Raw genomic sequence first — 24,064 nt, 5'->3', positions numbered from 1 at the left:
CAAAATTGAAACAGCCACAGATACAAACAACTACAATATCTTAATACAATTATAGACAAATTGTCTTACCCCTTATATCAACATAAGATATAATACAGGTGAAAGTAGCTTAGTCTAGCTATATCTTAACCAGAATTCTTAAAGGTTAAAATCATTACTTTTAAAAAAAAGCAAACATAAACATGCACACACAAAATCCTAGCTTATTTTTTATCCAACTTTGGTGAAAAATGTAAGCTCCCACTAGAGCAGGGATTTTTGTTCATTAATATATCCTTTGCCTGGAATAAAGAAGCAGTCAATAATTAATTTATTAATTGACGTGGTAGAATTCTATTTCCACTAATCAGTCTCCCCTGACAAAAGACTTGAAAAGTATGGTGCATAATACAATTTGATTTAAAAGGTTTATAAAGTGCCAAAGCCTTTTAAGTTCAAAAAGGCATAAAGGCAATGAAAATGCCCAACACTGACAATATCAATTAATTACTTTAAAATTTTTGGTTTCTCAACTGCTAGTAATTTAATTTGCATTACAAATTTATTCACTCAATTCACACAAGAAATTTAAGCTCACACAAAAGTTTTAATTTTATCAAAATTTTTTAATAAACTTATTTTTCATAATACCCAAATAAGATTTGACTTAGCATATCAGTACTTTTGAGACAGAAATGAGTAAAAATTACAGTTCTCTGGCTCAATTAGGCTAGGTTGTAGAAAAACAGCTTTAAAAAATCACACATATTTGCAAACTCTTTGACTTGGCAATTTTATTCCTAGGAGTTTATGCTTTAAAAAAATATTATTTATGTCTCTCAAAGTTTATGCTAAAAGAATGTTCATCACAGCATCTGTGAGATAATAGAAAATATATATATATGGGTCTCTGCCCCCAGTGCCTGCCACAGAGCTCCTAGGACCCTTGTAATTGCCTAAGTGATAAGGGCACTGGGAGCATCTCTTGTTCTCAAGAGGCGACTCTAGATGAGCTCCTGGACAGGGTCTGGTCACCAGAAAGACCAAGCTATGATTAGAAGCTTGAGCCCCACCCTCCATTCTCCAAAGAGGGGAGAGGGGCTGGAAATGGAGTTACTGCCCGATCATGTTTACGTAAGGAAGCCTTCATAAAAAGCCCAAAAGTATGGGGTTCAGAGAGCTTCTGGGTTGATGAACACATGGAGGTGCTGGGAGAGTGCCCAGAAAGCGCATGAAAACTCTGCACCCCTTCCCACATACCTTGCCCTATGCATTTCTTCCATCTGGATGTTCACCTGTATCCTTTACCATATGCTTTTATAATCAACCAGTAAACAGTAAGTAAACTGTTTTCCTGAGTTCTATGAGCCACTCTAACGAATTAATCAAACTTGAGGAGGGGGGTCACAGGAACCTCTTATTTATAGCCCACCAGTCAGAAGGAGAGGTGACAACTTGGACTTTCAATTCACATGTGAAGTTGGGGGGGAAAGGGGAGGAGTCTTGTGGGACTGAGCCCTTAACCTGTGGGATCCAGGTAGACAGTGTCAGAATTGAGTTAAACTGTGGGACACCCAGCTGGCGTCACAGAATTGCTTGGTGTGGGGGAAAACCCCACACATCTGGTGTCAGAAGTGTTGTGAGTGTGACAGCAGTGTGAGAGTGAAGGAAAACCACAGGAGGAGGAGTGGGTTTTTCCTATTTCCATTGTTTATGAAAGAAAAAGGAAAAAGAACTCTGTCCAACAACAGAGGATTTGTAAACTATGATAAATTCATGACGAAACTACTATACAGTCGTTGAAAGTCATGTAGAATAATTTTTGAAGACTTGGAAAATGTTTGAGATGTAAGTGAAAAAAGCTGTTTACATTTCTGGGGCAAAAGTACACAGAAGACAGGCTCAGAGAAAACACGAAAAGTGTTAAGTGTTTATTTGTGATTTCCAAATTTTTTACAGTAAATACATACGTTTGAAATAAGAAACAAATATAAAGTTTTTTTGTATTAATTGACTGCTGTATTAATTTGGTATAAGACGTACTATTTTAGTTTTGACAGTAATGCAAAAATCAATATACAGTAATTAAACCATCACACAATATAAGAACCAATTTATTACCTGAGTCGGAGTAATGATGGGCACACCACCAACAATGTCAGTTCTGTAAGACACTTGCTTCTTCCCACATTCACCCTGGCGACTTAGGTTATCAGAATGAGGCTGTGAGTCTGACTGCTTTGGTACCTAAAATAAGAAGTCAAATGAACTGTTGAACTTCTGCAACCAGCATTATATCTGAGACCATCTTTTATCACAGAATTTCCAACTAATTGTCTATTTAAATATAACTGACATATATAAAAATTATTTATAGAGTGTGTATATACCCCTTTAAGTTCTCAGACTAATTTTTCTGTTACAGTAATACTTCATAATACTACCATCATTTACTGAGTGCTTATTTGGGCAGGGACTGTCTCATACATCTTCCTATTTAATCTTCCTATCAACCCTATGCAGAGGGGCGGTGTCTCCAGGGTAGGGGTAAGAAAACAGAGGCCCAGAGGCATTAGCGAATGTAGGTTCAGATTCTGGCTATACTGCTTTCTAGCTAAGTTTGTGTAACTCTCTTCCACACTCAACCACTGTACTATACCCCGTGTATTAGAGCACTTGATACTGTACTGTAGCCCTGTGCTGTTATCTTTCCCTTTCCTTCACTCCTGCCCATGATTCTGCAACACCCCCGAGCACAGGGATCATGGTATATTCATCATTACTGTCTTCAGGACAGAGTCTACTACTGAAAACACAGTAAGTATTCAATAAATGCTGAAAGACTGACTCAGTGGATGAATCCAAAATCAGCAGGAAAAAAGAATAAAATACTTAACATAAGTTAAAAGTCAAAATGTTCAAAATAAGTTAAAACATTAGGAATTTTAAAAAGGAATTCTAATACTTGTATCAATGATAAATCACTCACAAGTATAAACAACAACTGTGACCGCAGCAGAATTTCATATATTAACACCTCACTAAAGTGGAATCAAAGAATCAAAGGTATAGCAAATGTTTACTGTACATTTTAGCTTTTCTCATGTGGCCTAATCAGGGACTAGATACTTGGCTAATCAATATTTCTGTCAATAGATTGTTTCACGTAGTCTGAATCATAAATTTTTAAGGCTTTGACTAAAATGTAGTAAGATATGCTCAGTACCAACTAAGACATTGAACAGGGTATTTAATCCCTCTCCAGTGATTAACTTTGCCTGTGATGCAGTTAATCCCTGTGAACGGGGTACTGGCACAGCTACAGGGGACACCATTCAAATTGCACTCAGAGACCCAAACCATTTATTAATATGATTCCACAGCAGTGCAGTTTCTCAAGCTTTAGCGTGCATGAAGTATCACCAGGGAACATTATTAAAAGCTTCAGATTCCCAGGCTCCATACCCAGACATTCTGATTCGGTAAATCTACAGTGCAGGCCACAAACCTGCACTTTAAGCAGGAACACCGTTTTGGAGGCAGGTGTTTCATAAATCACACTGACAATCACTGCTCCAAAGCCTGCGCACTCTCTTTGATGAAGCTACTCTCACCAGGTTTGTGGAAAAGCAGGTTTACAACGGTGTCTGCAGACAAGGCTTTACAGGAATCTTTCTGCAAAATATTGGGCAAACATGGTCCACGTGTATATGAGAGGAGTGGCAGAGCTGAGCTGTAGTAGATCCCAACCCACATAGAAATAATTTATGGATATAAGTAACTTGTCTCTTGGTGACTTCTGAACTCCCTCTCCTCTCCTTCCCTACCTCACGTACCTTGAGATGCTTCCCCTCCAGGCTTTCTCCCCAGGCCTCAACCCCAACCCTCCACTCTCACATTCCTATTTACACTACAATGCCAGTCACCGGCAGAAACAACAGAGAGGGAGAAACAGGAAAGGAAGAGAAGAGAAATGAATCCTGAAGGGGAATACCTCCTGAATTCTTCTAAGAGTTTTTTCGAAGAGGTTGCACATTTTGGATTGCCTTTTAAAGGCAATATGATAATGGACAGAATTTTACTTGACAAGATTCGCATACACAAAGGACAGTACACTGAGAAACAACTCGCTAAGGAAGCCCACAGTGTTTTCTAAGGAACAGCATCATGTATTCCAATTATCTTGACAGAGAAAACGTGGCCAAGTTATCCCATTAAGAAAAGAAAACTCTAGTCATTGATACTCCCTTCAGGGGTTGGTTTCTTTACTACTGCGCTCTTTCATTTTTTTTTACAAAAGGGGAAAAAAACTTTTAAATGGCAGACACCAACACACATTCACACATTCACATAGCCTTGAGGAAAGTAAGGAGAGCCACAGACTAGGGTGTTGGAGGATAGTCCATTAAGATGGCAAGGTAGTATTATTAGGAAGTAGTTAAACAATCACCATTCCCTTTACCCTCTTCCCCCTAACCACTCCTATTCTGAAACCACATACTTCCAAAACCTAATTTTGGATTTCCAAAAATCTTAAGTTTGTACATCACACTGTACTCAGCAGACCACTAAATTACATAGTAGTTGACCAACATGTCATTTGGAGTGATTCCGTAGAAAGGTAAACTACACATATATTAAAATGTAAACTTTTGGGCCGGCCCTGTGGCTTGGTGGTTAAGTGCGCGCGCTGCAATGCTGGTGGCCCGGGTTCGGATCCCGGGTGCGCATCAAGGCACCACTTCTCCATCCATCCTGAGGCCGAGTCCCACATACAGCAACTAGAAGGACGTGCAGCTATGACATACAACTATCTACTGGGGCTTTGGGGGGAAAAAATTAAATAAATAAAATCTTTAAAATGTAAACTTTAATTTTTCAAAGAAATTGACATGAAAATCATCAGCAATTTCCATGGGAAAGTATGACAAATTAGAGATTCCACACCATAAACAGACTTAAATGTCTACAATGGATATGAAATTAAAACTGGTAAGATTTTTTTAAAGAATAAAATTAATTAAAATGTATCTTATTAAAGCATGGGAAATTCTTTCATTGCCATCCTGAATTAAATGTGTATCTACATAAAGTTGATTTTTAGTAAATGCTATCAATTCTATATTCACTCTAATATAGTAATAATCACTTTGTTGACAAGCTAAGGATTTCTATACCTTATATGTATTTATATTTTCTAAAGGTGAATTATAAAAACAGGAATTATAGAAGCATGAATACCAACAGATTTACTTTAAAAACTATAAGCTACAAGACCACAAAACTATTTAAAAGTCTGCATACTTTGAAATATTACTGAATCCCTAATCAGTTTCTCTTGCATTCAAATAAGTTTAACAGTGTCATTTACATAAGATGGTTTCAGACCACTAATAAGTTAGATATAGCAATTCAAGAACCCCCAAAATGGTAAAAAGCCTGAGACCATTCACTACTTTTTCTCTTTAAGCACTAAGAAACCAGTGCTGCTTATTATTGCAAATTGTAAAAAATTAATTCAGTAAAATTACTAGATATTGCTTTTCTAAAGAAATTTTCCAAGTAGGGAATATTTCTTAAAAGAGTTAAAAACTCAGTTAAAACCTTTTAAGAATATGTACTTCTGAATCAGTTCAAAAAATTGCTTTCTTGAAACTGCACAAACCTAAAATAGCTTCTGCTTCATGTACAGATCAGATGCGTGCGTGGGTGTCCTGTCATGTGGTAACAAGCTGTTCTGGTGCAAGACAAAAAATTTGACTTAACCATGAGAACAGCTTTAGTTATGTTAACTCTTCATTGTGTTGTGGTATAAATATGGAATCATTCATTTTAGATGGAAACTAACAAGTGACTAACACATACTGACTTGCCGGGCATCTGCTTTTTGGGAGTAAGTCGTTTAGGGTCAGTAAATAACTGCACTTTAGTAAAAACACACTTCAATTTACATAAACCTCACACAGGAACTCCTTCCCAACCATCTCCCTGTCCCACGGGCCTACTATGTGTTTCTCTACCAGTGAGGAAGGAGGAAAAGGTAAGGAGAGGTACAGTCAGCGAACAGAACTCATCTACCTGCTTATCCTCATCAGTAGTCAACTCTCGCAGAAAAGTTTGCGTTTTGCTTTAGGAACAAAGAGTAAGGAGAAGGGTCTTTTCAGCAAGCAGTAAGGCACTTGGCTCCAGAGTCACACAGACTGAGTTCGGCTCACAGCTCCACAACCTACCAGCTATGACCCCTGTAAATTACTCAATCCTTTTAAGCCTCACTTTTCCAGATAATTTGGGTAAAATCTTCAGTGCAAGGCCTTGCACACTGCAAATAATCAATACATAGAAAAGTGCATCAGAAAATTAAAAAGAGAAGCCCAGGCTGAAAGCAGGAAGCTGTAGCACGGAAAAGGAGTTGCAGGGGCAGCAGACACTGGAACTCACGGGGAAAAAAGCGCATGTGGCGCCAAGTTCAGGGCCTGCGACGACTCCCCAGGGGCCCCGACGACTCCCCAGGGGCCCCGGGGCGGGACCCTCTGGCTGCCACAGCTGTTGAGACCAGTCCCCACTGCAGGGCCTCACTGCTAAGCCCTGCACCTCCCCTCCTGCTCCCATCTTCAACTCCTGCCCTAACACCAGTCAGTCCCAGTCACGCTGTGAAGGCCTGAACGTCTCCTCCTATTCCCCAGGCAGGTGGCAGGAAGCCTCTTACTCTACTCTGGAAGAAAAAAACGTATCCTCAAGGTAGAACTCTACTTGCATTTTCCCCTAGAAACACTGTAAGCAGTGGTTAAAATCTACAATAATATACACCCTTATTAAGTACATAATGGGTTAAAAAGGCATTTATGGGCTGATTTCAAGAGCTGACAGTCACCACGTACAATAAAAGGTATTCACTTTGTAAACACCTGTCTTTTAAACAAACTCTTGAGTACACAACCTGTTAGTAAGCTGGGGACATTCAGCAGGTGTATTTTCAAAATGTAAAGATCACTTCTAGATATTAAAAATTTTTCACAAAAAATACAAATACTTACTGTAATTTTTATAGCTTTGTTCAACACATTTACCCATTCTACTAGGTCCTGCTGATCATTGGCTTGTAGGAAATATTTCCTCATCCCTGCATTCATAACTGTTGAGAGAAAAAATAAACTACAAAACACGAAATTTTGCACTTGTTACCTCTAAATTTATGTTGCAGCAGCTGAAAATCCTTGCTAGGTTCAATATTTTGACTCCCTTGGATTTGACAAAATGTTAGATCATATATAATACTGCTTTTTTAACTCATTAACATAGGTAAAACTCTTATTTTTAAGGGCCACATTTTTCATTAAATGGAAATACCACAATATATTTACCCAATCCCCTAATGATGGACATTTAAGCTATTCCCAATTTTTTAAATTATATAAAATATCCCAATAAAACACCATGTACATATATTTCTCTATACTTGGGCTAGCATTTCTATAGGATAAAATTCTTAACATAGACTTGTTGGGTCAAAGGGAATTTACATTTAAAATTTTTATAGATACTGTCTTCCCAAAAGGTTGAATCCATTTTCATTCCTACCAATAGTGTATGCAAAGGCCTATTCCATCTAATACTCCGCACCAGTACTGCTTATCAGCACCTGTGCTTGTTACGTACCTCTTGTTTTCAGCCCCAAGGTTCTGTGACATTGGGGCTGGGAGTCTGGGAACAGTATTTCCCAGACTTCCTTGCCAGCTCAGGTCATGTTCTGCCAATGGGAGGTACTGATGGGAGACTGGAAGGTGGGAGGGAAACGGGGAGAGGGGACTCTTGCAGATTCCTGCTCTTGCTGAGCTCCCTCCAGCAGCAGCAGTAGCACACAACTAGCTGCTGCTCCAGGCTCTGCTGCCTCTCCTTACACCGGCCTTGCAGTCCCCTCAGACACCAATCACTAGCTTCATGGTGGCCCCTTCTCCAAAGTCCTAGGTTCTGGCAAAACCAGCTCTTCCCTTTGTCTGTCCAGCCCTGGCGGTGGTAGCTGCTTCATGCAGTTTCTAATTTCTGGCTTACTTCAGCATTCCCTTTGTGCTTTTTCAGCCTTCCAACATCTGGGTAACCAATTCCCCGTAACAAATCCCCTGGGTTGAAACACCTCGTGTGGTATGTTTTCCTGACTGATAGAGCACTCTCTGACAACCTAACTGGTGAATAATTATACCATGTTTAAATCTGAATTTCTTTGATTATTGAGGCAAATTCGTTTTGTATGTTTATTGGCCATCTGTATTTGTTTTGTGAACTTTATTTTCTTTATCCATATTTCTCCTGAGTTATTTTTTATTGATTTATAAGAGCTTTTGTATTGATCCTTTCTGTTTCATTTCAAGTACTTTTCCCAGTCGCCATTTGTCTTTTCACTTTGTTCACAGTATTTTTAACCAAACAGAAATATTTTATCAATCTTTTCCTTTTCCTTTCCTTTAATGACTCTAGCTTTCATATCATATTTAGAAAATCTCCCCAACTCAAGATTATAAAAATAAACACCTTTATTTTTCCAGCACTTATGTATTTTCTTTATATTTAAAATCTTAATACATTTGGAACTTTTTCATGCAATTTAATTTATATACACCCCCTTTAATGAATATCAACTTGTTTAAAGCAAAGCACATTTGCACATACACTTGTCTACAAACTACCATAGCCAACTCAAATTAAAACTTATTAATTATACATCATGTGTATTTATTTTTAAAAATATAAACATTATTCTAGGAGCTAAGGCATGTGAATAGCTACACTGTTGCAATTTTTGAAATATAAAAATAACTTCTAAAAGTCTCCATCAAAATTTTAAATGATATACTAGCCTTCAGTTGAATATGACTAAGGGAAGGAGGAAATGAAAACCCTCAAGGAAAAAAAAGTTATTTCTCAAATGCATACAATTTTGAAATTGAGACTGAGACCAAGACACTCTAAACCAGAGCTTCCTTGAATTGAGATGAAGGTCTTAGAAAAGAAGTCAAATCATATCTTGCGAAGTGCTATAAAACAACCAGTCTGGAAACTAAAGAAATTTAACACACTGTAAATCACTCTTTTATATCTTACTAGAGACTGAAGAAATTATAAATGCCATAGATATAAATTAAGATAAATTAGTAACTCACTAGAATATTATATATGTCAATATACAGCTTTTGTTTTTAATTTCTAACAATCAGAGAAGCACCCTTTCATAACCTTTTTCCAGTTTAGGCTGAAGCTGAGCTCTCCTCATAATGGCTTCTTTCCCTCAATGTTGTTTAAAAATCTAAGCCCACAACACTGAAGAGTTTAAAAATTTAAGCACTTAGTAATACACTACACCTGCTATAAAGTAAGTGCTTAATATATACATTTTTGAATGAATAACATTTATATAAGGACCTCTTTTAAGGAAGGAAGAGAGGCAAATATATCTCTAAAAAGATTCTTAGCACACCTTGCATGTGAATAAAAACTCATGTGCTTTAGTATTGTTTCATGGCAGAAAGAAGTATAGTGATATGATGGGGGGAAAATCAGAGCCTGGAGTCAGCCAGACCTGACTGGCTCATGCCCTTTACCAGCAACATTACCTTGTAAAAATTATGTAATCTCTATGAGCCCTGTTTTTCTCATCTATGCAATAGAACGCCACCCATCCCTTCCTCAAGGGGTGGAGGTGATGTATGAAAAGAAACTAGCACAGTGCTTAGGACAGAATAGATATGCTTCTTCATCTTCATCATCATCATCATCATCTGGAGATTTCCAAGCAACAAAGCATGTGGAAAATGTAAAGCAAATTACTGAAAAGTGGCTATTAGCAATGTCAGAGGAAGAGAGGACAGAGAAAGGAAGAAAAATAACTTTGAGTAACAACAACAACAAAAGAAAACCTGCATGAAACCTGTAAGTTGTCAAGCTTTTAAAGCAAGGGTTTCATCATGTATAATGAATGCAGCCCAGGGGCTTGTGTTCTACTGTCTTTTCACTGAGTACTTCTTTATTTCATTTCAAATCTTTCCCATCAGAGCGAGTACATCAAATGGATAAAACCTGAAGCACAACCATTAGCTTGACTGCAAACAAAACTCATCTCACAACCTAGGACAACTGGTTACGGTTCAAATATGGTTATGGATCAAATGGTTCTGAGACATTTTATCATGTTTCTCTGCCCATTTTCTCCTGTTTTCTCTATTCTCTCCTTCTCTACTAGTCAGACACTGGACTTTCTCAATGGGCCTCTAACTTCCTTATTTCTCTCCTATTACCTACCTTTGTATTCTTTTTTTTTTTTTTTAATAATTTTATTTATTTATTTTTTCCCCCAAAGCCCCAGTAGATAGTTGTATGCCATAGCTGCACATCCCTCTAGTTGCCGCCTGTGGGACGCGGCCCCAGCATGGCCGGAGAAGCGGTGCGTCGGTGCGCGCCCGGGATCCGAACCCAGGCCGCCAGCAGCGGAGCGCGCGCACCCAACCGCCAAGCCACGGGGCCGGCCCCCTTTGTATTCTACTTTTAAGTATTTTTTGCCTTTTTCCTCTGGTTTTGCACTGTGTCATGTTCCTTTTCCTATTTGATAATTCTCTCTCCTCAAATGTCACGTAATCCTGGGCTGTCTAGTCAAATTTAAAAACACAGTACTAAACAACTGCTGTCCTGAATGTCTATAGGGTTGGTGACTGTGGACCTCACTCTACGGCCAGCTCTTCTGGTAGAAAGGCCCAGATGTCAGTACCTCTGGCTCACTTCTCTAGGGTATTCAGATCCTTATCCCACTAACACCTGGCTGCCCAACACTCTGGGGCTGGACACAGGAAAGGGTTGCATTCAGTGTCCAGACTTTCATTTAATCCTCTTATTTCCAGTGTCGTGCCTCCTCTCTCCCCTTCTCTGGGACTGGTGTCTCCAAGCACAGAGCATCACTGATTCTATTTCTGGAGATACTACACATGCCATTTCTCGCTGGGATGGGGGAAGGGTGTCTGCCTGACTGAGCCAGATGGAGGTAGGGCCTAGAGGTTGTTTCTTACAGAGACATTCATACAAAGTCCCTGTTTTCATCCCTCCTCACTGTGGCTTCCCCAGACAGTAACCAGTACCTAAGTCTACCTAGAGTTGGAGTGGGGGCAGGACACTGAAACAGCTAGCTTTTCATCGCCCTCTTCTTCTACTCTGCTAAGTTATATACCATTCCACCATCCACTTGCCATCTCTATGCACTGTAGGTTACAGATGTCTGCTAGTTTCAAAGATGGTTTTAGTGCTTCTTGTTCTCATTGTTTTTGGAAAATTTGAGAGGAAACAGGAGGAAAACTCTCTATATTGCCATTCTGAATGGAAGTTGTGGTTCCATTTTAGAAGCCAGTGCCTCCCTCTCTGAAAGTAAGCATTTTATGAATCTTTTCTCTACTCCCTCTGGTAGTAGAGGACTAATAAACTATTGGCAGACCAACAAAGTAATCTTAATCTTTGATTCCAACTGAAATCACCCATTCCAACCAATAACTGAATGCCAAATTACTGTATATTACTGTTCCTTCAAACTCTAAGTTTGAAATTTTACATTAACAAGACTTGTCAAGAGTATGTGCATACACATTCTAAACTACAAAGTTCTCTGTTATCTGACCTACTCCCAGTAGCCTTTCATTCACAAGGTTCTGAGGAATTTTCCTATTTAGCAACCAAAATTATAAACGTGTAATAAATACGTAACTTTTTTAAGTTTCTTAGTGGTGATAAAAGCATTATAGAGGATTCTCTGAACAGCTATATTACATTCTTCTTATATTCTATTTCCTTACTGGATATATCTGATTGCCATCAGATGCTACTCCTAACATACCGCCAACAGAAGAAACCTACCCTTCGCAAAAGAAAGAGAACAAAACCTTTAACGTCAATTCTACTCCAAGAAGCACCTTTACCTTAAATGTAAAATAATCCCTTTTGACATCAGTTGGTCACTCCTAACTTTTGTCCCTTCCATCACTAATGTCTACCAACATACTCTCTGAGAACATGGCAATTCTCCCAGCTTCAACCATCACCTGTTATTTTAACAGATTCCAAATTTCTCCATTCTGGATCTTCAAGCTCCACCCAGTCCTCAATCACTGTCACCAGAACATTTCCAGCTGGACGTTTCCCCATTTCCATCTCCTTACCAAACAGTTTACCCTCTCTAATCAGCTCTTCCTGAGGCCTCCTTCCTTTACTTGAAGCAAACCTGCCTCATACCTCTCTCTTCCCTTCCACTCCCACACATCCAGTCACTAAGTCCCTGCACTTTTCCTTCACATGTTTTTCATCCTTCCTCTTTCCCGCACTGCCACCATCCTAATTCAGGCCTTTACGTACAGAGAGTAGTTCGAAAGTCACTTAACCAATCTCCCTGCATCAAACTCTCTTATCCACACACACAAAATAATTTCCTTCACCTTATGTTTACTTTCTAGATGCTCTCTAATTTCTCACTTCACATTTTCAAAAAAAACGACACATCACTTGGCAACATATTACCCCTGATTTCTACCTGCCTTTTTCCTTTTCAGTCTCTCACCATCCCCTCCAGCTTCACTCAGTGTTCAGTTCCCCGTGCACATCACGCTCTTCTCCCCTGCATGCCTCTGTCTGTGTGATCCTCCCACCCTTTCTCCCCAGTGGTAAACGACAACCAGGGTCATCAACTCAAGTGTCCTCATCCCATGTGGCTCCACTGACTCCCGAGATCCCCAATAAGGATTTGAAGCTCTTCCTTTGTGCTTCCTTAATAGACTGTACACCCTTTATCTATTGACTGTGGTAAACACAATAATAATTACCTGGTATTGCATCTGTCTGTGAGATTCTTAAGGGCAGCAACTGCATCCCATTACTCTCATAGCCCCAGTGCCAAGCACAGTGCACATATACTAGACATTCACTAAATACTTGCTGAACAAGTTAATCAGATACCCTCAACTACCCCTGCCCCCAAACTGTAAACTTCTCATTACCCCCAAGCTGAAAACCAAATCCTTCCCATTATTTATTAAATATAGAAGTATACAGAGTAGAAAGTTAAAAATTACCTGAAATCTCGCTAGTGATCACTATAAATACCTACATAATGATTCCATATGGACAGAGGGAGGAGGTTGTAACTGGGATGGGACACAGAAAAGAGGCTTCAGGGGTAGTGGAGCAGTTTTATTTCTTCCCCTGGTGGTTTCAAGGGAATTTGCCTTAGAATAATTCATTAACCCATAGGTTTGTGCTGTGTGGTTTTCTGTGACGGTTTTCTTTGACAACAGGATGTCATTACATTAGTCTAACTTAAAATAACTAATATAAAATATGGCTACTTACCAAAACAGAACTCAGCCTTCGGCCTCAGCTTAGTTGCATCGCTAACCTAACAAGAAAAGAAGCGATGAGTCACTCACTTCTTCATATGCTGCTATAACCAACCTTAAATACTGTGTACACCTCCACATGTATGATTTCCCAATAATCGTACACATTCAGCACACAGATCTAAAATTAAACTTTAAAGGCAACTGAAAAATAACAGTTAAGTTAAATATAGGATATGGGTCCCAAAGGTAACATGTTTAAAACAAATGATACTTCCATGTTCTCTTTGAACAAACTTGTTTTTTCTTCAAAGGAAATGTGAAGTTGAAAGTAAACCATTGAGTTTTATGTCACACATATAAATATTTTTAGTTTAACATAAATTTTCAAACTATCCTCAATGAATACTCTACAGAAACTCTGAATTCTTCCCAAATTGCATATTTCTAAATTAGCCATGAACCATAAGAGAAAATGGGGGTAGGCAAGGGGAAGACTATGTATTTAATAAAGTCCAAAAGTCCAGAAGGCATTAATCTCCAGTGAGGAAATCAAAATGGCACTGGATCCCCTCTGGTACATTAGAATATCTCAGGACAATGGAGTCACTTTACTAAATGTAGCATATGGTTCCTTTGAGACAATGAAGCAACCGGCTGCTCCTGGTTGCTGCTATCCCTTTAAATAAAATAGCTTTCTCGGAAGCCCATTCATGACTATTGCCATGCTGTTGTCCAGTCTTAGAAATTATAATTGTAGCATCTGTTTTGTACCTTCAAAAGGAATTCTAAGTCTTGGGTTCCTAACTGATCCCAACTACAAATTCACAGCTCTGAGTCACATGGAAATTTGTTCCAGGAATAAATTCTGGAAAAAAAGTGGCAAGTCTAAAGCAGAGTACAAACTGTACAATTCAAACTTCAGTAAGCTGTGAGACAGAGATTAAAGTTAACAGAGCTGCAGAGGAAGTTTATATTTTAAAAGAGGAGCAATGGAGGAGGAGAAAGCAGCTGGCCAGTCAGCCTGCCTGCTCGACCAAGTTAATACTTTATTTTTAAAAAGACCAGGCAACCAGCAATTGACAAGATACAGGCAGATGGGCAGTCTCTCCTTCAACCGCCTATTTCAATAGAATAGGCCTTTCCACATCACTTCATCGAGAGTTAAAAATGCTTAGCAGCATATTTACATTACAGTATACGTATACTGCAGGCAATCAAGCAAACTGGAGGTCTAAAATTTATTTTACAATAGAATTCTATGCTTCCTAACAATAATCTCTACAGAATTTAAGCTGCGAGCTACCCTGAAGCATTTATTAAATGTCTTAATTTAAAGGAACACTTGGATGGGCCGGTCCCACGGCTTAGTGGTTAAGTGCGAGTGCTCCGCTGCTGGCGGCCCGGGTTCGGATCCCGGGCACGCAGCGACACACCGCTTCTCCTGCCATGCTGAGGCCGCGTCCCACATACAGCAACTAGAAGGATGTGCAGCTATGACACACAACTATCTACTGGGGCTTTGGGGGAGAAAAAAAGAAAAGAAAAGAAAAGAAAGGAAGGAAGGGAAGGGAAGGGGAGGGGAGGGAAGGAGGGAGGGAGGGAGGGAGGGAGGAAGGAAGGAAGGAAGGAAGGAAGGAAGGAAGGAAGGAAGGAAGGAAGGAAGGAAGGAAGGAAGGAAGGAAGGAAGGAAGGAAGGAAGGAAGAAAGAGAGAAGGAAAGAAAGAAACACTTGGGGTATACTTAAACAATATCTGTCTTTTGTAAATTTATATAATATGGCTTTAATACACAAGGTTTCCCTCTAAACATGTAATCTTTATTGTCTAAGGACTAATTTTTTTTTTTTGGTCAGTAAGAATGAATAGCTCTACTGTGATACTGACAACAAAGTATTTTATTTATAAAAATATCTGTCTTTTAGACAGAGGCACACTTGTAAATTGGTCTTCTGTTAAAGATCTTTGCTAACAAATGCAAATAATACATGCATAATTAGTATGCGTATGCATATTACTTAATCATACTGTTGCTACTTTTCACATATCATATCTTAAGTCATCAACAAACTTATCACTTTGTGTAAAAAACAAAAAACCCACAGGGCTAGCTCCTCAGTGTCTCTATCTCAGTTCCCAAAACATGAAAAGAAAATAAGTAAAAAAGCTATCTGACAATTCCAAACCTAAATTTTTGAAAAGAAAAGAAAAATAGTCTTGCAAATATGCCAGAAATTCAACAAACAAGAAAACAGAAATTAGTAGAGAAAAGTGAGATGAGGGAAAAATCATTCTTTCATCATAAAGATGGTAATTTTCCTCAAAATAAAACAAAGCAACAAAAAATCAAAGGTAATGGGATTAAAAATTGGAAATAGTTTAAATAAATAAAATACAGACTTAGAAAAATCTTCTCCAGGGCCCGGCCCAGTGGCACAAGTGGTTAAGTGTGCGCGCTCCGCTGCGGCGGCCCAGGGTTCGCCGGTTCGGATCCCGGGCACGCACCAACGCACTGCTTGGCAAGCCATGCTGTGGCGGCGTCCCATATAACGTGGAGGAAGATGGGCATGGATGTTAGCCGACGGCCAGTCTTCCTCAGCAAAAAAGAGGAGGATTGGCAGATGTTAGCTCAGAGCTGATCTTCCTCACAAAAAAAAAAAAAAAAAATCTTCTCCAGACTTCCCATAGAACCTGTTAACAGATTTCTCCCCTTGTGATGTTCATACACCTGATCATAAAAGTTAATGTTAACTTTTGCAATTTGCCACATCCTGTAAGTTAACTCCATATTCTTCCTAAGTTTATCAAAGAACTCCCCTAAACATAGTAATCAGGTACTGTTTTCAGAATGGTGTGAACCTGAACATCATCATTAAATGACACAGAAAGGAAATCGCTCCTTGTAGTCACACTCCCATTCTAAGGCATTTTAATTCATGCATGAATCTAAGACAATATAGAAAGACTACCTTTGAAATGTAGGTAAGTTTAATGGCTCCAACACGTGATGATCCAGAAGGCAGGTTCTGGAAACAAATTATTGATATATAATTAACATCCAACATTATGAATTTATTTTATAAAGTTCTACACACACTACAAAAAGTTAAAAAATTGGATTTTTTAATATCACATTTTACAAATCAACTTTTTCAATTCAAGTATTTACTAGGTCTGAAATGAAGTTGACAATGTGGATAACAAAACTGAACTCTATTCTGTTCCACCATAATGCATTTTATAACTAAAAGCTATTTTTATCATTGTAGCTAAACTTATTTTCTTTTTCATGTGCTGAAAAAGCCATAAACAAGATCAGATTTTGTTCCTGAAAGCAATGGGAAAAAATATTTAGAGACATACAATTAAGAAATTTCAAAAGACTATATATATTAATTCATTCTATTACAACTTTTTTATCAAATATATTTCTTTTTATAAAGATTGGATTTTCCCCTATTTATACTTAAATATATTAGTATTTATTATGCCATATTTAACCTACAATGATACTATTTTTCAAAAAAATTATTAGTTGACACGTTTTAAACCATATGAGGGAATGTATACATTGGCACTTTGATATAAAATATTTTTATTCCTCCTTTAACAAGTTTGGGATATGATTTGTGTCTTAAAAGAGCTCAGGGTAAAAAATTAACAAGGAGAATCATTTCTGGCTGAGGCTATCAGGTAAGACTCTGTGGAGGAATGAATGGCATTTAGCTGGACTTTAGAGGAAAATTTTGAAACACAAAGAACAGGAGAGAGACTATTCCAGGCAGAGAAAACAGACGAGCTACAGCAAGCAGAGAAGGACACCCAGAAGCTCTGTACTGGAATAGGAAAGTGGCTGTGTTGGGCTGTAATATAGGGTCATACAGGGTTGTAGTAGAAAACGGCTGTCTGGGACTCGAACTGAGAACCTAATTATAGAGGCGCGAACTAAAAAACAAAGCAGGGAGGAATTATATTGTTAAGAATCTGAAACCATTGCCTTGCGAGTGGTTGTGTAATCAGAAATTGTGCTTAAATATATCTTGTAATATAATAAATTGAATGGACTATAGAGGGGGAAGATGGAGGTAGGAAAACCAGACAAAAGAATCTGGAAAAAAGTAACAAAGAATATAAATGAAAAGACTGACAGAAGATTTCAAACGTAAAACTAAAATGATCTTGATTTTGAAAGTTTCCTCCACTACAGATTAAGTAGAATCAATCTTTTAACTGACTTTATAATAAGGTACATTGAAAAAAAAATCTACGGGCTTGCTGTCACGCATGACTAGGAGGTACCTTTCTCAGACCTCTATAAGCTTACTGGAAACAATTATATGGAAGCCTAGACATTTCAGACTTAAGATTCCCAAACATAAGCTTGTTATTACTGACAGAGACAGGTCTTTTCAGAACTTTCACTCCTGTGTATCGTAAAACTGCGCTATGTTCTGCTTTAAACTGTATACAATGTACAAGCTTCCAAATATAAACCATAAATATCTATATAAAATAAAATAATTTTTAATGTATAACTTTAAATGGTTGTGTTCTTATATAAAATGTTTTCTATTAAGAGGGTTTTCCTGGTTGCTTTTTTTTTAATCTTGGATACAGAAACAAAATGAGAAATGTCTCCAAGACTTTCTTCCACCACAGTGATTTCTGTCAACCACTGCTGCCTTTCCACCCAGGATGGTTCCTTTTAAGTCTTCTATTAGCTGAATACAGCCCTAAACCTGTGTGTGAGGAAGAGAAATGAGAAACTATGTCACGGCTGCATGACATAAAGGGCCACAGATTAAACAGTGGCACAGTACATGGAAATGGAAGTAGCTAGGAGATAGTGTTCAAAATACTAGTTTCCATGGGCCAGTATGATTGCTGCCAAGTTCAATCAGAAAAAATTGAGTTTCAAAATTTACTTGACAATAAACAAGAAATAATACACTAATATGACATTTAAGATGTCATATTATGAAAGGAAATAAGCCATTTGTTCTTATGAGTTCCTGCACTCATTTTCTAAAATTCTTTTTCAAATGTCTTCAAATGCACTTCCTAATACAGCTACTTAACTGTTTAATACAGTTTAAGTGTTTTAATACAGTTTAATAGCTACTTAATACAGCTATTTAATTCTCCACTATTATCCATGCCCTCAACAAACACAGAAAGCCCCAAGCTGATCCCTACTAATACACTAGAATGGATTCTTAAACCAAGGGTTAGTGATAAGGAAAGCAAAATAGAGTAAGAATGGCTCCCTAAGGACAAGTGAGCCAAACCAACATCCTTTCATCATCAAGGTTATTATGACCAGCATAGCCATGTGACAGCACCCTAACGTGAGCAACATGATGGAATCATACTAAATTGGCATTTTTTAGTAGCGTCAAAATAGTGGTATAGTGGCAATTCATGCAGTTCAACCCTATATGACCTTAGCAAGACATTTTACTGAAGTTTTCATGAAGAGCTATAAGTCTTGATTAACACATTTAAAAGTGACACAAAGCTGGTATTGATGGCTAACACACCAGTTGGCAGAATCAAGATTGTAAAAGATTCTCATCAGTTGGAATGAAGAGAGAAACTTATTAAGAACAGACTGAATAAATAGACAGATTTAAAATTTCACACTACGTTTAGTAAAACCAACGCACTAATTCCACCACAGAAACTGGCTTTAGAAGAGTTCATGTGAAAAAGACCTAGCTGAGTGAAAACTTGAACATATACCCTCCCTGCTATTGCCAAAGTGAACTATTCTCCAAATATGCCACAGGCTTTCTTGCTTTGATTTCCATGCTAGTCTGAACACTGGAATACCCACTTCTCCACCTCTTGGCCAAAACCATATCCGTCCTAGGTTAATTCCAAATGTTACCACCTCCAGGAAGACTTTAACTCTGTCTGCTAGCTATAATCACACTCTTCCTCTGAATTCCAAGTTTATGTTTCCTTCAGTGTAATAAACATATTCTAATTTGTATTTAGCTTCTTTTAGCTCTGTTCAAGAGAGAAGCACTAATAAAAGGAGGAATTCAGAGGAGAATCTACTATATATGAAGACAGAAAAACAATTAAGGAGTTTCAAGTAAAATTCAAGAGAATATATAAGTCATATATAAGTCATACACGACTTATATATATATATATAAGTCATATACAACTTATATATATATATATAAGTCACATACATAAGTCAACCAGACCTTGTGAAGAGAGACCAATCAGGGAGAGAACACAGGCAGAATTGTGCAATGCCTTGCTAGGGTGAGGAGAACAGCAACTAGAATCTAGTAAATAGTAACCAGAGGGAGTCCAGGGTGACTGTTACTTTCCATCTTGGAAAAGGAGTTTGGGAGTGGACTGTGCCACAGAAAAGGAGATGGGGTCATAAAAGCGAGGAATCTGATTTATGTAAATAAAAAAAAAAGGTAAACATGAGCTTTTGGTTTCTGCTGACCTGTCCTTCTCCCACTGACTCTGGTCAAGTAAATACAGGTACTAATCATGTAGTTGCACAGCCAGGTTACTACCACCCAAGAAAGCTGGCTACACCTGGACACTAGGGAGTCTAACAGAGTATCAACAAGCTCTATGTGGGGCCAGCCCCATGGCTTAAGTGGTTAAGTTCGGCACGCTCCTCTTCGGTGGCCCAGGTTCAGTTCCCAGGCATGGACCTACACCACTCATCGGCAGCCATGCTGTGGCAGCGACCCACACACAAAATAGAGAGGAAGACTGGCATAGATGTTAGCTCTGGACGAATCTTCCTCAGGCAAAAAAAAAAGAACTCCAAGGACAAGGGTAGAGAATAGACAGTTTCTAGGAAAAAAAAAAAAAAAGGCTCATACAAAGTCAGCACACAAATAACATAAACTGAATTAAAATATAATTATCCTCCAAAATTTGAAAGGTTGCATGTGGATAAAGAACTAAGCTTACTTTATAGAGAATCAGAGGGCAAAAGTAGGATTAATGGGTAAAAGATACAAGGAACTAGATTTTGGATCACAGAACAATAATTAAAGCTGTCTCAAATAATAATAAATATTTTTTAGTAATGTGTGGTTCAAACAATAGCTAAAGTGAAGATCAGGGATAGATGGGTTTCTCACATTAAGAAGGAGGCTGAATTAATACTAAGGTCCTTTACAACTCAAATTCTATGTGAACAAATATAAATTCATCAGCACATGTGTATTTTGCCTAATCTAAAATCAGTATAGGGTGATAAAGAATACTAATCTAGTTGTCAGGGATCTAGTTCCTGCTCTATGAAACAGAATGGAACCTCCTACCAGTCCCTGCTCTTCCCTCAACTTTAGGTTCCTCATCTGCACAAGAAGCCCACTGGACCAGCTTAGAAGTTTGCTAGGGACTCACCCCTTGTTTAGCACATACTTCCTTGCAACATACATCTCAATTTGAATAAAGAGCTTCACAGGTAGAGAAAATTTAAAACTACTCGACAGACGATCTCTAATCCAAGGTCTCTCACAGATCTTAAAACTAGGATTCTAATTTTTAATCAACATTTTAATGACATTTACCCCCAATGATTTGCAAGGCAGCAATAAAATCAAGGTGCATTTCCATTCACAAACGGCATTACAATGGCTGACACTCAAGTCCGACACTACAAATGAAAGGACTACATGCGTATAAGAGTGTCAACTAGTTTAAGTAGTTTATTTACCAAAAGATAGCAGTCTCTATCCTAGAGATGGTATCTTAAATTTAAATGATTTAAAAATTTTCTACCAGAGATAGCGTTTCTCTCCCAAGGAAGGAAAAACATGCATATATACATGCATAAATTTTGATCAAATAAAAGTTTCATCTTCTGAAATTCAAATAAGACAGTAGGAGTCGGGTGCAGGGCAGGGAGAAGGCAGTCAGTAGAAATAAATCTAAATATATACTGTTTAGGAAGACAAATCCTAACACCTGTATAGTATGTCAAATACTTTAACAACTAAAACTCTTGTGTGCTTTTCAAGAAAGGTAACCCTTTGGATTTCACAAACCTGTGGATTATCCATGTACCATACAAAACTATCTTCTCTGGTATCCAGTATGAAGTACCTTCGAAGAAATTTCCCACTGTTTTCATTTTCTTCAATGTCTAAAAAACCACAAATGCGATTCTGACGATCCACATAAGGCATTTCTGAGCTTGAACATTACACTGCAAAATAAAAACATGAACAGTTAAGTATTTCTCAGTGGACTTCCAGCATAAAATGTGCTAGGGGACAGTTTGTTCAACAAGAAGCCTACTTCCCAAAATTACATGGAAGCCAGTTAACGTGAATACATACAAAGCATGCGCAAAAATCACTTTAGAAATTAAGCTTATTATGAGTGGTTACCAAATGCAACTGTACACATTGATGGGGACAAAGGAGGACTATCCGCCCAGCTGCATAATTTACTTACTTTTTTCCCTAAACAAACCCAAGTTAGCCAAATAATTAGCTATCCAAACCTTAATTTCCTCACATAAATTGAGATAATCTACCTTTCAGATTGTTTTAGAATATTTTTAAATTCACAAAATAATAGCTAACGTTTATTGGCCACTTACTATACGCTAGGCTCTGTGCAAGGTTCTTTTCCATGCATTTCCTCATTTAATCCTCAAAACGACCCTATGAGTAGGTATCATCATGCTCATTTCACAGATAAGAACTTAACACTGTGGGCCGGCCCTGTGGCTTGGTGGTTAAGTGCGCGCGCTGCTATGCTGGCGGCCCGGGTTCGGATCCCGGGTGCGCATCGAGGCACCACTTCTCCGTTCATCCTGAGGCCGAGTCCCACATACAGCAACTAGAAGGATGTGCAGCTACGACACACAACTATCCACTGGGGCTTTGGGGGGAAAAAATAAAATAAATAAAATCTTTAAAAAAAAAAAAAAAAAAAAAAAGAACTTAACACTGAGAAGGGGCAATGACTTTCCAGGATTAGAGAACTAGTAGGTAATGAATCAAAACATGAACCCAGATTCTCGGACTCCATAGCTTTTATCTTAACCTCAACACCATCCTGTCTCTCTAAAACCCTGTGAATTGTCAAAACTAAAATGAATCAAAATAAAATTAGCTAACATGAAAAGAGAGATAAGCAGGTATTATGTGCCTCCTGATGGAAGACACAAACATCACCTATGAAGTGAACATAAAACAAGAAAAAGATTTTATCTGAAGTGGATCAAGTCTCTAGATCTCCCTATGTCCAACCACCAATTTACAGGGAATAAAGAACACAGAGGAACATATTAAACTGTACCACAGGGATTCAAATCAGCAAAAGCCAGCCTATGGGAAACAACAGGACAAAACAGCCCAGTTTCTTCAGCAAATAAAACACTATAGGAAAAAAAAAAGAGGATGAAAAAAACCACAGATTAAGAGATTTCAGAGGCATATCATATTGATTCTAAAGTACCAACATTTTTGTGGCACCAATTAAAGTTAAAAACCATGACTTGGGTGAAAAGCAGAATTTCTAGCCATTTTTTCTCTAGAAACTATAGATATGTGATTCCTTCCTGAAGTGATGCAAATCAGCAGATTGTTACTATTGTGGTACTTCTGTGGCTAGCACAAACATCTTTTGGCAGGTTGAATTTATTTATGTAACTAGTTCTTCATTTAAAGGCTCAAGGTAAGTTTAACACAGTGAAAATTCAATTAGAATACACACTGATGTACTGTATATCTAAATCACTATTCTGTATGCAGCCAGAGAAATGACGAAACATATCAAAAAGTTTTAAACAAAAGTATCCATTAAGTTTGTATGTGGGTGTTGTTATAAATCTGGCACCTAGAGGAGATAATTTCTCAACGAACTTACCCAAAGTTTTAAAAAATGTCTAAAATGTTATCAAAAGTTGAAAAATTAATATACCATACTAACATATACTATAGGTAAAAACTACCAACTTGTTTGGTACTGCCATGAGGATAGACCAAAGGATAGAATTGAGAGCCCAGAGATAAACCCACACGTCTATGGCCAACTGATTTTCATCAAGGGTCCCAACATCATGCAATGGGGAAAGAATAGCCTCTTCAACAAATGGTGCTAGGACAACTGGATATCCACATGCTGAAGAATGAAACTGGACCCCTACCTCACACCATACACAAAAATTAACTCAAAATGGATTAACAATCTAAATATAAGAGCTAAAACTATAAAACCTTAAGAAAACCAAGCAGTTAATCTTTATGACCTTGCGTCTGGCAATGAATTCTTAGATATGACACCAAAAGCACGACCAACAAAAGAAAAAAATCATATAAATCGGACTTCATAAAAATTAAAAAACTTTTTTGCATCAAACGACAACAAGAAAATGAGAAGACAACCTACAGAATGGGAGGAAATATTTGAAAATTATATACCTCTTAAGGGTCTAGTATCCAGAATATACAAATAACTCTTACAACTCAACAACAACAACAACAAAAAAACCCCAACAAAAAAACGGGCAAAGGACTTGAAAAGATATTTCTCCCAAAGAAGATACACAAATAACCAACCAGAACACAAAAAGATGCTCAATATCACTAGTCATTAGGAAATGTAAATCAAAGCCACAACGAAATACCATTTCACATCCACTAGGATGGATGTAATTAAAAGAGAGGAAAATAAGTGTTGGCAAAGATGTGGAGAAATTGGAACCCTCCTACACTGCTGTTGGGA

General features: G+C 37.9%; 1 protein-coding gene across 10 annotated transcripts in view; it reads right to left on the bottom strand.

The window, feature by feature from the left end:
- The window catches only part of PLEKHA1 (pleckstrin homology domain containing A1), a 54,402-nt gene that overhangs the window by 18,715 nt on the left and 11,623 nt on the right, over positions 1-24,064 (bottom strand). For 8 of the 10 annotated variants that reach the window (XM_087432744.1, XM_087432745.1, XM_087432748.1 and 5 more), the window contains 5 exons: positions 21,373-21,533; positions 16,303-16,359; positions 13,348-13,393; positions 7,014-7,111; positions 2,101-2,226 (listed from right to left, as the gene is read on the bottom strand). In XM_087432744.1, coding sequence (XP_087288870.1) covers positions 2,101-2,226; positions 7,014-7,111; positions 13,348-13,393; positions 16,303-16,359; positions 21,373-21,513 — 468 coding nt within the window. In that variant the 5' untranslated portion in view covers positions 21,514-21,533. Of the gene's footprint in view, positions 1-2,100; positions 2,227-7,013; positions 7,112-13,347; positions 13,394-16,302; positions 16,360-21,372; positions 21,534-21,932; positions 22,009-24,064 lie in introns of those variants that run through there. The other 2 variants (XM_087432749.1, XM_087432754.1) reach the window with 2 other exon arrangements.

This window comes from Ceratotherium simum, chromosome 6, assembly GCF_057802395.1.
Source record: "Ceratotherium simum simum isolate JZ-2026a chromosome 6, ASM5780239v1, whole genome shotgun sequence".
Taxonomy (NCBI): Eukaryota; Metazoa; Chordata; class Mammalia; order Perissodactyla; family Rhinocerotidae; genus Ceratotherium; species Ceratotherium simum.
The sequence above is the reverse complement of the archived record's forward strand: the minus strand, read 5'-3'. Positions and strand labels throughout refer to the sequence as shown.